General features: G+C 37.2%; 1 protein-coding gene across 2 annotated transcripts in view; it reads left to right on the top strand.

Annotated features, from left to right (window-relative positions):
- The window catches only part of tspan4a (tetraspanin 4a), a 92,205-nt gene extending 78,737 nt beyond the window's left edge, over nt 1-13,468 (top strand). For both annotated transcript variants that reach the window (XM_077620053.1, XM_077620043.1), the window contains 4 exons: nt 2,656-2,757; nt 4,256-4,387; nt 11,161-11,244; nt 13,017-13,468. In XM_077620053.1, coding sequence (XP_077476179.1) covers nt 2,656-2,757; nt 4,256-4,387; nt 11,161-11,244; nt 13,017-13,085 — 387 coding nt within the window. In that variant the 3' untranslated portion in view covers nt 13,086-13,468. The remainder of the gene's footprint in view (nt 1-2,655; nt 2,758-4,255; nt 4,388-11,160; nt 11,245-13,016) is intronic.

Below are 13,468 nucleotides of genomic sequence, written 5' to 3'. Positions count from 1 at the left end.
CCACCGTAGACATCCTCACTTCATCTTTCTGCATAATAAATGCTTTCTTTTTGCCTCACCCCCTTTCACTGTAGGTTGCTCACTGCGCCAACTTTCTATCCTAACTATCATTTTCTTCAAGTCCCATCTTTGTGACTCTTATCTTAGCTTGTAGTCTTACCATGTGAATAATTGATGCGCCATCTTGGACTCGTCTGGTTTAGTTAAAAGGCGTATGAAGTCTCGGGGACAACGTCAATATGGAGCTAAAAGTAAAACTGTGGCTTTTGCTTGCGTGGCTGACTTTCATAGGAGTCACTCTTTAATGACCCATTTACTCTCGTTTTTCTTGTCCCTTGCATAACTTGATAGAACTTGAGGCTTTTCCAGTCTGCTTGAATCTCATGTAACAGCTGCCCGTGCCAGATTCTTGCATCAGTGCAAAGACTGCTGTTGTGATGTCAGGAAGCAACGTTTAGCTGGCCTCTATTTAGAATCCAGAACAACTGCTCTTGATGATTGCAACACATTACATTTTGCTTCATCTTTTCATTCAGGATTCTCTTTCAACTCCATTTTTCTGAGCCTGTGAGCCAAATTATGTTTTATTAATGATTTGCACAATAGCATTTTTTTTTGCATTTCTAATACAATCTTGTATTGTATTACACACAATACACTTGTAATTTGTTGAGCACACGGTCAATATCATTCACAGGCATTCACTTGTTTTTTCTTTATTATTATTCTTAATTTAGGCAACACCACCCGCATTTGAATAATTTCAATCATGGGCAGAAAATGAGTCATGACAGTCATGGCGGATGGGCTGCACCTGCGGCATCGAATGAACGTCTCAGGGTCTTTATGATATTGAGTAGCCTGACGAAATACTTTAAAATCGCTCCTCTTTTGAAGTTGTTCTGCCAGGTGTGAAGGTTTTAAAAAAAACAATATGACCCAGATTCCTGTGTGCGTGTATGTCGAAATTACATTCATCACGTCCGCTTTTATTGATTCGTGTTTGCTGGACGTGAAAACCGGTAAACAAACAAAATATGACCAGAACCTTCAAAGTAAGAAAGAAGTGAGGTTGCATATGTTCACAAAAGATTTCATTTTTAATAACTGTGCATGTATGAAGGAGAAGTCTAATAAACCTTGTTGTTCTATGAGAAAAAAAATGTGCATGCTAAACTCTCCCCAAAATATTACCATTTTGTTGCGCTAACCGGATTTTCTTAAATATCTGGGGAATTTTTGGAGATTAAGAAACTACTGAGTAGTTTTTTATGTCTCAAAACACATTGAGTGCCAAAGGAGCTCAGGTGAAAGTTATTGTTTTTCTTCTTTGATTAATCAACGAATCCCTAACCCTGAAAAACATCCAATGGGAGAGTCTTATTGAGGTCATATTTTGTTTTTATAACAAAACACAGCCCCAGAATGTGGTTATAGGGCTGAGTACCTGGAGGGCTATCATGGAATTAAAAAAAAAAAACATCATGAAGAACAATATTCTGTGTTTAGTCAATTCTGCATCTCCAAAGGTAATAAATAGATACTCCCTTCCCAATTATTTTTGATGTGCAGTTTATCTTTGGTAATAAATGTTGTTGACACAGAGAACATGAATATTAGCATTATATATGAATATATAGACATATTAATTTATTATTATTATTCATATATTTTACTGAAACTATCCATGACATATCTTATATATATACATATATATATGTATATATGTATGTATATATACATATATATATATATATACATGTATATATACATGTATATATGAACATATACGTATATATATACATACATATATACATATAAATAATATAGAACTAATATTTCTGTCCATTCAATATAGTTTGTAAACTTAGTGGTAAGTAGAATGTTAACAGACATTTTCTTGTCACCAAGAGTCAGTTTATTAGTTCCTAACTTCAGACGATGGATTTAAAGGCTCCTTTTAAAACTGTTTTTTTCATCTTGCCCTGAAATTTATGAAACCAATTAAATGTCTTTTAATACAACTAACTGGTCATGTACGCAAAATTAATGGAATGTGTGTCATTCACCTCTTCCAGTTATAATTGAATGGCCATCAAAGACCTTCCCAACCCCCCACATTCAAATTTGAAATTGATGGACAAAATATAAAATTCCCTTAGTTTCTTATGTGCATTTCCAGCCCCGTGTTTTCTTTGTCAATCATCTTTCATTCTGAAACTTCCAGTGTCATTTTACTAATACTGTTTCAAGTCACCCCTCTCCTATGTCATAACACTTTGTCATATAAATACCTCGGGCATAGGTTGTTACTATGGTAACAAAAATGTTCAACTGTATTAAATATTTGACTACGGGTCATATCTGTCAGATAAATAATTATTAATCATCTCTGGCAAATACGTTCCTGAAGGTCATTTTTTAAAGCATTTCTATTGCAACATTTACTCTTTAAATGTTATTATCAGAAAATGGTGGGTATTATATATGATTTTACATAGATTTTTACAAAGCGTGTGAAAAAATGCTCCTGTTGAAATGGAGTTGATGCACCACTTTCCAACTATTATTACAGAATCTCTTACCAAATTATCTTGTGAGTTAAATAAAAGTCAAGTTGATGAAAATTTATTTCACTTCCTTTTTTCCCTCCAGATTGACCATCATGCTCAGAGAGATTTGAAGAAGGGACTTCAGCTTTTTGGCACAGAGGGCAACGTGGGTCTGACCAATGCTTGGATGATTGTTCAAACTGATGTAAGATATGTTTACCTTGGCTTCCTACCTTAATGTAATCATTTATGAACGATGATATGAAACACGACCCAACAAAAACCATCAGTAAAAAAACATCAAATTTTGCGTTTCCCAACTTTAAAAGGCTATATGGTAAATAAAAAAAACTGACAGATAAATGGCTTATCCTCTGAGAGAGGTAATCTTTGTTTCCCAGTTTTGACTTTGATGTGCTCTTTTTTTTCCATATGGTTTAAAATTTGAAAAGCATAAAAAGAAGCAATTTTTGATTTTGAGTGTTATGGCGGTGGAGGGAATGGTGCATGTAACTGATATTAATCCTGGCAAATACCTTCGCGATACATCAACAGACAAATGGTAGCATTTGGCCTCTTTCTTTCGGTTTATTTTTCGTATATGCAATTGAACATTATTCACAACAGTTTTGTTCTATTAGTACATGATGACAGGTCAGGCCTTTGTATGTGTCTGGGCTAAGCTACACCGCATTAGCGTGCTTGTGTATGATCAAAGGCATGCACGATGACAGCAGTAAATAATATATGCAATAATGTGTGCCAGCCTGTGTGGGCGTTAATGTGCTGCTTTTGCTGGGTGATGGGCGCAGTATGACATCGTACATCTTCAAACATGAATGCGCTTCACATATACGCTGCTGTTGTGCCATATACTACGTGTTTATGAGTTCGTATGTACTGTAAATAAAGAAGCACCATAAAGCTTGAAGTCGAGCTGAGTTAATGCCCATTTAAAAGGCAGCCTTTGTTCTGTCACAGCTTTCCCCTCCAAGCCGCCTTCATTTATGCTGAGTCAGTGAATAGATAGTGAGCAAGATGTCCCTGGAGTAGTTCACCCTGAATACTATCAACTTGCTGAATTGTTAAGCATCTCCATACACAAAATGAGAAATCATCACCTATATGTTTATAGACTCATTATTGTCATATACACTTATTTTGCAGAGTTCAGAGCGATGTTCAAATCACCTTCCGAAAACTCACAAAATGCAATTTGTTGCATCTTGTTAATTTGTTAAACCAATCCGAATCGAGAAAACAAAACATTTTTTAATTATCATCTCTTTGGCACTATTGGCAGACGTCCAATCCATTTTTTTTTCTGAGAGGGCTCGCTGCCAACCCTCCAGTTAAATAATGGAGAGGAACTCTTTAAGTGACTACTAGCTTCATCGACTGTTAAAACTGATGAGTGCAACCAAATGTAAGCTGAATTTAAGCTTTCTGTGTGGGCCATAATCTATAAAATTGTCATAATTTTCTGCAGGCCTACAAAACACACAGATTTTTCTAATATTGGAAAATGTGATGTCACATGAAATGGAGAGAGAAGAGTTAGGATGATACATCAAATGGGTGACAAAAATGAGCTTTCAAGCAGATGAAATGTGGTTGCCAGAAAAGTGGCTCATTTTAACACAGGGTTGGCAAATTTGCAGATCTGAGTTCTGTGACAATGACAAACACCGTCTCATCTGCAGTTTCGCTGCTGCGGAGTGACCAACCACACGGACTGGTTTGAAGTCTACAATGCTTCCCGTGTGCCAGACTCCTGCTGCCTAGAGTACAGTGACAATTGCGGCCTGGACAACCCGGGAACATGGTGGACAGCGGTAAGCTCTGGCTTGACAATCCAACTGGATACAATACAACTTGCTCATCTCTGTTATTTCATCTAAGTTTGATCTCTAAACACGAAAAACCTTCTACCTTTTGGAACACCATATTACATTAAGCTCTCCTACTGTAGAAAGCTGTAAATGTATGGACTTATATTTAAGGTTTACAAACCCATTCATTCAGTCATTTTCTGAACCGCTTTATTCTCATTAGGGTCGCTGGGTTTACAAATCCTACAAACACAAGCAAAGTTCAGTGGTGAAAATGTTCAAGTTGAGCTGTGAGCTTGTCAGCAGTTTTGGTCCCAAAACAGATTAGTGGAGATTCAATTTTAGTTGCACAACCGGAAAAGACAAAATTACATTTAGGGCCAATATTTGAAAATGGCCACAAACACATTCCGCATTTCCTCGGTCTTAAACACCACCAATGTCAATTTGAAATCAAGCAAATTGTACTTTGAACAGTAAATTCACTTATACCGCCCATTTCCACACTTAAGTGCTTTGACACTAGATTGTCGTATACTTACTCATTCACCGGCCAGAGCAATGTGGGCCACAATGTCCTTGTCGAGGTCATCAGGGGGTAAAATTAAAGCCACAACCTGTCGGTGGGGGAAGGACTATATGTGCCTGTACACTGCATACTTTCAGTATATTTGCATTCAAATCAGGTGAACCTGAAGGAACTTCAACAGTCTGTGTATGTCCGTCCCAAAAATTGACAAAAATATGTAAGTATTTTTTTTAAATACTTGATCGCAAATACTACTTACAAAACTCCCGTAACTGGCATAGGTCAGGAATGCACAGACCATCATCTATCTTTTTAGGTTGATAACAGAACAATAAAAATTTTAAGATGTTGCCCTATAATGAATGTGGGCCAAACATGGAATTGATTTCTTTGGACTTAGATTTGATTTTTAATCAAAAGTATTGGTAATCATAATTAATCAGTTATATTTTAATTTGGTTCACTATGGAAGGACTGTTTTTGGACTCATTTCGTGTGTGTGCACGATGCAGTCAATGCCTAGTTTGTCATCACTGTTAACATGACTAGCATGAACATTTTTTCATTGCCTTCAAGGGATGTTGTGATTGAGCCATGTAACTACAAAGATCATTGCTGAGCAACAAGTGAGTCCACAAATTCAACCTGGCCTACATTGGCGACTCTGCTAAGTAACATCTTTCCATTGTGAAACTTTTCTTTTTCTGATTTTTTTGCGTGTAATTTTTAACTTGAACAGTTTTGAGTCAATTAAGAAAAAAAGGAAATCAAAGTGTGGCAGATAGTGCTATTGTGTAGCTGTGTGGCAGTAATTTTAGTATAGATTTTTAGAGTTGTAACAGAGCATCAATCAATCAATTGGTTCAACAACGACACAATCAAATTAATCGAAACAAGGAATCGATCAACTTCGTCATCTTTTAGACACGCAAGATTTCAAAAAATTCGAAATTGTTGTATATATTGAATTGTTTAAGCCTAAATGTAACTGACTTGTTAAATGTTAAATGCATAATATAATATTAAATCAAATCTAATCATTGCAGACTTTGTAATATCAGCAAATATAATACTGTTGTCTCAAGAATTTATGTCATATAGTATGGTCACCAAATTAATCATGTCCTTACCAAACATGAAAATTGTCATAGCTGGTACACCTAGTTTGCAATAGCTAAAGTGAGTAAGGTTGCCATAGCAATGAAAGAGCTACTATTCTCTCTAATATTCACAGTTTATCCTGTTGAAATGTATTTGCTAACTGCTTACTATTCAATTGTTGCTTTAAAAGCAAATTATTAGAAGTTTTCTACGGATTGCTATGGTCATTTTGCAGATTGATCTCGCCGTATTTCGTCCCAACTAAACATGCTGCAAAAAGCAGTTTTACCCAAACCATGAATATCATGAATATAAATGGAGAAAATCGATAGGAAATGTTCTGTTCTTTCTTTCTTTTTCCTTTTTGTATTGTTCTTGTTCTTGTTGACTCATGCTGGGTAAAACTGCAAATTGTTTTGAAGTGCTCAGATAGAAACGTACACTTGAACCTTTTACAAGGTTGTTAATGAATAAACGATGCCGAGTGCCTCAAGTTCATTTTCAGAAAAGATGTAAGAGAATTCCTCTAATATACGTTGATTATAGTTCTGGTTTTTCACTAGAGCCCATTAACGTTAAAAAGATATAGAAGAGCTCATATCAAATATTCATTTGAAAGAAAGATGACATGCCTTTGTGACCTGTTCTTCAACCATGCAAAACCCATCTACGCTGCATCTGTGAAGCCCCCTGCTTGCGTGCGTTTTCTATTAACTAAACATCTAGTTGTTTTTGCACCATTCTTTCAATTAAAAGCTAAGTAAGATAACTGGCGGCCACTCTCTTATCTTCACAAACAAAAATGGGAAACAAGAAAACTTGGACAAAATGACTGGTGGTTGAAATTCGCAATCACGCCCCCCTCTAAGTATTCTTTTTAATAACGATTTTTAATCAGATGGAATATTATTCCACGCTTGCAAGTAGTTATGAATAGATTTTTTTGTCTGCCAGACCTTGGCTCCATTGACTGCTACACAACGCAAACAGACACTGCCCCAACAGAAGTGCTATGTCAAGTGAATTGAATGAATGTTTGTCTGGGTATACTTTTTGAGCTATCACATCTTATTGAAATGCTTTTAAAATCTAGGTAAACAAGTAGAGGATAAAGGTTCATAGACACATACTCATTAATATGATAAACAAACTAATGAATGACCTTCTTGAAAAGAGTGTCAAATATGGTTACCACTCAAACCCACACATCGTGACAAGAATTCTAAATGTTAAACACATTTTTGCTCGATATGTAGCTGCTCCAGGTTCTCTCAAAGAAAACAGATAAGCACTACATACTACTAAAATTGCTTGTGCACTCATCTTACCCTATCACACTCTTATCTGACCTATCGTCCCTCTTCTTATGCTTCAATATCCCCTCCCTATGTGATGTCTCCTTGGTAAGGTACTCTTATTGAGATAGCAACTCTACACACAATAGGTAGCATATATATTCAATCATCTTTTTGTAACAGTGTTCCTTCTGCTCTAACTTTCTTTCTGCCCCCCCCCTAAACTTTTACTGCCCAGCTGCAATCTCTGAATAAAAAACACAATGAGAGAGTGAATACACTCTCAGATTTATTATTCTCCATATCTATGCAGCTAAAAACAGACGCTAAAAAAGCAGGAAAAATACATCGTAATTATCTATTAATCACGCAGAGGCTTTGAAAAAAAATTGTTTAGTTGTAAAACTTCATCAATCAAACCACATGCTGGTATGTTCAGTCATGAGTTGAAAGCTCTGACTGAGAAAACCGTCTATTTTCAAAATAGCACAGCTGGGCTCATCCACAGACAGATTGGGCTGCATTCAATTCATCATTCATTACTATCGACTATTGTTATCATCATTATTATAGTTTATAATTCATTCATTTATAAACTATAATAACTAGTTTCATAACTGGCCGGCCTTCAGTTATGAGGTAGGCCTGATAATGGTTACGATCACATAAAGGCCACAGACATATTTGTCACCAGTGGTTTTCATTGGCTCATTTATAAGGGCATTTGTCTGCGGCCAGCAGCCAATTGCAGTGGCAAAGTTCCAATATTGTACTCATGGCAGATTTTCGTTGCATATGTGAATGCAATTCATTCAAAGGGAAAGAGATGAGCCATTTTGATTGGCAGCAAATGGAAACGCCATTCAGACCCACAGCAGCTAAAACTGCCTTCTTGCATCTACTTTCGCTTTTCTGCAAAATGACTAGCACCTGTTCCCCCCAAAAAATCTTGCACTGCTGATTGGCGAAACCAGAGCCCAAAATGTACGTCATGTTCTCCAAGCTAACCTTATGTTTAATATCCACTAATTATACACAAATGAACTCAAATTTCCCCCCATATTTCTAATTCTGTATATTTCAGGTTCTCTCATTAACGGTGCCAGCTTTTACCATTGTTGCCTGCCTTCTCCTCTCTAAGACTTGCTGCTCTGTTTCCCGCAATACCGCTATCAACCTTCTCTTTGGTTATCATTGAACCCGTTCAATCTGACTTTTTATCTAAGCATGGCCATCCTTCTGATGGAATCTCCTCTAATCCTGGTCATTCTATTCTCTCCAAAAATGAATGTGGCCATCTACATTTCTACTTCTATCATGTTTCCTGTTGCCTCCCAGGTTCAGTTCCACCTTGAAGTTCTTTCTACCATTCCACTTTCTACTCGCTGGCACCTCCTGGTCCTCTACAATCACTTTTTCTACTCTGCTTGTGAATCAAATCTTCTACTGGCAGCAAAATGTTAAATGTCCAGAACTGGCATATCAGCTCTGACTATAACATGATTTATACATTTTCAAATGCACCGCTGAGGTCCATCAGTACGTCGTTTGATGAATAACACCGAAGCACGCTCACCACATTACTTTCCATATTGATCCAAAAGAGAATTACTTCACCATAAACAAATATATTTTTTGGGTCACTTCATGTTTCAAGCAGCTGCTGAATAAATTACTACATCTTTGTTTTCTCCTGCTCTGGATTAGCCTATTGATTCGTAGTTGTAGAAAAAAACTACGTCATCAACCTTGGCCAGTAGGAATGAATTATTGAATGGGAACACTACCACTGTATTGTAACACCTTTGCCCATTTGTCACAATATTACATGCTCTGTTCACTGATCAGAGATTGGCACACAGAATTCAATGTTTAGTCTAAATTCCCTGGGGCAAACACTTGCCACTCTGGCCTTCTGGCAAATCTGTCCACTGTCAAAATTCAACCTTTTCCTTGATACCTCTTTTCTGTTTTGTTACTCTCTTAAATTTCTGACCCGTGAGGGCTGACTGTCATGCTTTCTCATTGACACTATGATTTATTTTCTTCAGGAATTTTCAAACAGAGTTTAAAATAAATAATAATACTTTTCAAATGTACTGTAGCTGGTAAACTGTCACAGCCATAAAATAGATGGGCAGTGTAGAAGAGAGAAAGTTTGTTTCCAGTTCTAGAGTAGTCTGCACAATGCAAATTTGTTAAGGAAGATCAAGCTAATATGAGATGGCATCCTGAGTCTGAATGATTACTTAACATTCAGTATATGGTAAAGTTAGCTCCAGAAAAAGTGGGTACAGTATTCAAGAATTACCTAAATTAATTGGACAATTAGTTAAGTTGTTCATGGCCACGCACATATATATGACTGCCAATGGAATCCGTATCCTTGTTGTATTTATAATTTGACTGCGAAAAAAAGAAGCAGAATTAATCCAGAAGGGCAATGTTAGCTACTCATGTCGCCAAATGCTTCAAAGTCATTGAAAATAATAAAGTTGCAGCAGAAGCCTCGCAGCACTTCAGCAGGGACTAAACCCAGCATGTGGTGATGTGATGGGTTCCAGGTAGGATATTGCTATAAGTTATTAGAAAACTGACAATTTGATTATTTTTGTCCAATTAGATTTGCTACCTCAGAAAAGGCGGAAGGCACATTTAAATGTGTTGTAATTCCTTCATTATTGAGGTTAATTTATAACCTGCCAAGCCAGATTGATTGTTCCATGTATCCACTACTTTATTACCTTTACTCAATAAATATCTATTACGTTACTCAATAACAGTTGAGACATATATATATATATATATATATATATATATATATATATATATATATATATATATATATATATATATATATATATATATATATATATATATATACTCATTAAGCCATATTGTTCAAGCAGATAGTAGCTTCATGGTCACGTCTGCAGCTCCTGCCTATTACTTACCTGATTGGCTCGGACATCAGATGTCCCCAAAGTGTTTGACAATTGACAAGATGGCAAAACGGTACTGGCTGCTGAATGATTGAATCAGACAGGATCGTCTTGCTTGCCAGGTTACTTGATTTAGATTTAAATGTGCTCAAATTAAACGTAAAAAAGAAAGCAGTGAAAGGACATTTCTAATGAAATGGTGTGTGGCACCGCCAAATAGAGAAGAGTTGTGTCATCCATTCATTTTCACCATCCAGTTTTCTTGTGTCGTTTCCGATAGTAAAGGATTTGACTTGGGAATATAAATCACATGACATTGATACTTTTCTTAGTAAGGACATAGCCCTTCACAACTTTTGGTATTATTATTTGAATAATTCTTTGAAGTTCTCCTTGTAAAAATCTACAATAAAAAAAAAACGGAAATAAAAAGAAATTGTGACCTTAATAAATAACTTGCTATTTTTTTTTAACTTATTAACTGTTGCAGAAAGCAGTGTAAATGTGTTTTTAGTGAAAGTCACAATTTACTTATGTCCATTAGTCTCCTTTATAGTATAATTGTATAGACTACAATTAGGCAAAATGAAGTGTGTCTGTTGGAATATTTATCCATTCATCCAGTAGAACATTTGGTAATGCGAGATAAGAGCTGAGCAGGGAGGAGGTCTGGCTCAAAATATTTTTTTTAGTTAGTCCCTATTTGTTTGTATATCCATCCTTTCCAACTGTGTGCTTTATGGATCTGGTTTGGCTCACCGAGGCACAATTACGACGGAACATGAGCTCTTCCCATGAACTGTCTAAGAATGTTTTGATGAGATTAAAAATGAAGATTGGCACGAGACGGAATTTTCAAACTTGTCCATGTTTAATCCCGCATTAAAATTCATTTGTGTTTTTCGACAGCCATGCTACGAGCGAGTGAAGGACTGGCTTAATGAGAACCTGGTTGCCCTTTGGATCTTTGCTCTATGCACAGCACTTACTCAGGTAATTAGTGAGATTTTCATGATGTATGAGACCAGTTTTCTCTCACATGCACAGACCCTGACTTTTGGTTTAAAAAAAACAACCTAGCATTTCCAGTGTCCTTTGAAATAAATACTGCTGCAGGATTTCTGTGGACAGTTAGAACGTGGACTTTTTTTGTGTTAGCACTGAAGACCACATAGGAGGAGTTGACATTCCATAAAACTCTTTTATCTCCTTTGCACCCAATTGCTACGTGACTTGCCTACGCAACAGATCAAGTGGAATATTCTGTTCTTGAAGGCATCCATCACGTAGCTCTACTTCTGCTGCAGGCTCATTTGTAGTCATCCATTAGACTCTCCGTGATGCTTTGAATCTTCTAATGCGGCCAAATGAACCAGAAAGTAGATGTAATCAACTTAACAGTGTTTGAGTGCATTTGTAATTACGACTCATGCAAAGTGATGTAAAATCTCCCCCCCCCCGCCAGAGTAACTATTTGGGAAGTATGTGAACTTTGCCTCTGCTCAGTGATTTTAAACGGAAGTACAAATCTTCTTAATGAGTCCCTTGATGTGCAAAATCTGCCACATTAGGAAAAGCACATTTACTTTGCAATACATTAATGATGGCTAATACAGTATTAATGAATCTGCAAAAATCCCAATACTTCTTTGTATAATTTTTACTCAATCATTACTGCTTCTTCGTCTGCAATTTTGACAAGAAGGATTTGTGTTGAGAGCTGATTGGGTGGCTTGACTTTAAAAAATAATGCCTGCATGAATTCATTTCTACAGATATGCATGATATTGACATTTTTAGGAATGAAACGCGTTGAGGTCCACGTCAGCAAAGCTACAAATCTGTCTGGCCTGTGCCTCATCCGGTGTGCTGCACAAGGGCACTTCCACGTGAACAAAGAGTGGGAGATTGAATCGCTGAAGCTGCAGTTTAACCAGTGACCCGCTGAACCTCCAAATCATAAATCATCCCAAATGCCATGTGTTATGACACGCTCACGTTCCCTCGATTCTCCCTTAGTGTTAAAAGATTGGGATTAACTTGTGTATCTTTGGAGCCATCCAATGATGTCACTCCTATAGCTGCGTGACTTCACTAACATGAGCTCGTCTTCCGTGCATTTCTTTGACAAGAATGACACACTCGAGTTGAATTTTGCAGACTTCTGTCTCTTGGAGGGCCAAACATGCCGGTACTCGGACGTTTGGCGCCAGACTTTTGGTCGCCGGACGTTTGGTCGCCCGGAAGGTTATTGATAATTACCATTTAAAATTATTGCTCAAATTCCCTAAATACAAACTGTGAATTATTATTTTGTCTTACTTAATGCCCTATTAATTATTAGGCTAAAGAAAAGCTCAAAATTTCCCGTACTTTTATTGTTTTTTGTTGGAGAACTTGTTAAGACCTTGACTGACGTAGCTTCTTAAAGGGACAACGCACTCTTATACAATCACACGTCCGCTCAGTGAAACTGCTCAGGGCTATTGTTGGCTTTGATTGATGCGTAGACCGTGTTGTTTTACCTTGTTTGGTCGCCAGACTTTTGGTCGCCGGACTCTTTGTCGCCGTACGTTTGGTTGCCGCACGTTTGGGTCCGGGCGACCAAACGTCCGGTCACGAAACATGCCTCATTACAACACTAGATGGACATAGTCTGTCTTTTCTAAACAACGCTCCGTGGAAGGTTTTCATTTGCTATGCAGTTTACCGATTACCGCGAACAGAAAATAGCTGTAAAAAAATGAATGTTTGATGTTTTCCAGATCTTGGGGCTGGTGTTCTCCATGACCATGTTCTGTCAGGCAGTCAAAGTGGAAACATTTTACGCTTGACGGTCGACCCTGTCGTCCTTGAGCACATCTACAATGTTCCTGCACTTAAGAGGAACGGATGCAGCTTTCCCCCTTCCCACGCCTTCTCTCGTTTTCTGCTCTTTCCCCTCTGCCGACATTTCCTTCGCAGTGTTGCCACTTTGCATCTTATCTGTTCCCTTTCAAACAAGCACAGTCTCCGTGTTCTACTTTCTTTTTCTCATTTGCTGTGTGTCAAACACTAATGACGGCAATGTGTTTTACCTAGTAGTATTATGAACATGTGTTATGCAGTGTACCCTTTTTAAATGCAGTTGTTTTAAATTATTTTGTTTTCTCATGTGTTCTCAAGCGAGGCTCGGTTTGAAAAAGTGCACCGGTGAAGTGCTGCAAGTGCATGCCCC

This window comes from Stigmatopora argus, chromosome 2 (assembly GCF_051989625.1).
Source record: "Stigmatopora argus isolate UIUO_Sarg chromosome 2, RoL_Sarg_1.0, whole genome shotgun sequence".
Lineage (NCBI taxonomy): Eukaryota > Metazoa > Chordata > Actinopteri > Syngnathiformes > Syngnathidae > Stigmatopora > Stigmatopora argus.
Note: the sequence above shows the minus strand (reverse complement) of the source record. Positions and strands in the feature narration are given on the sequence as shown.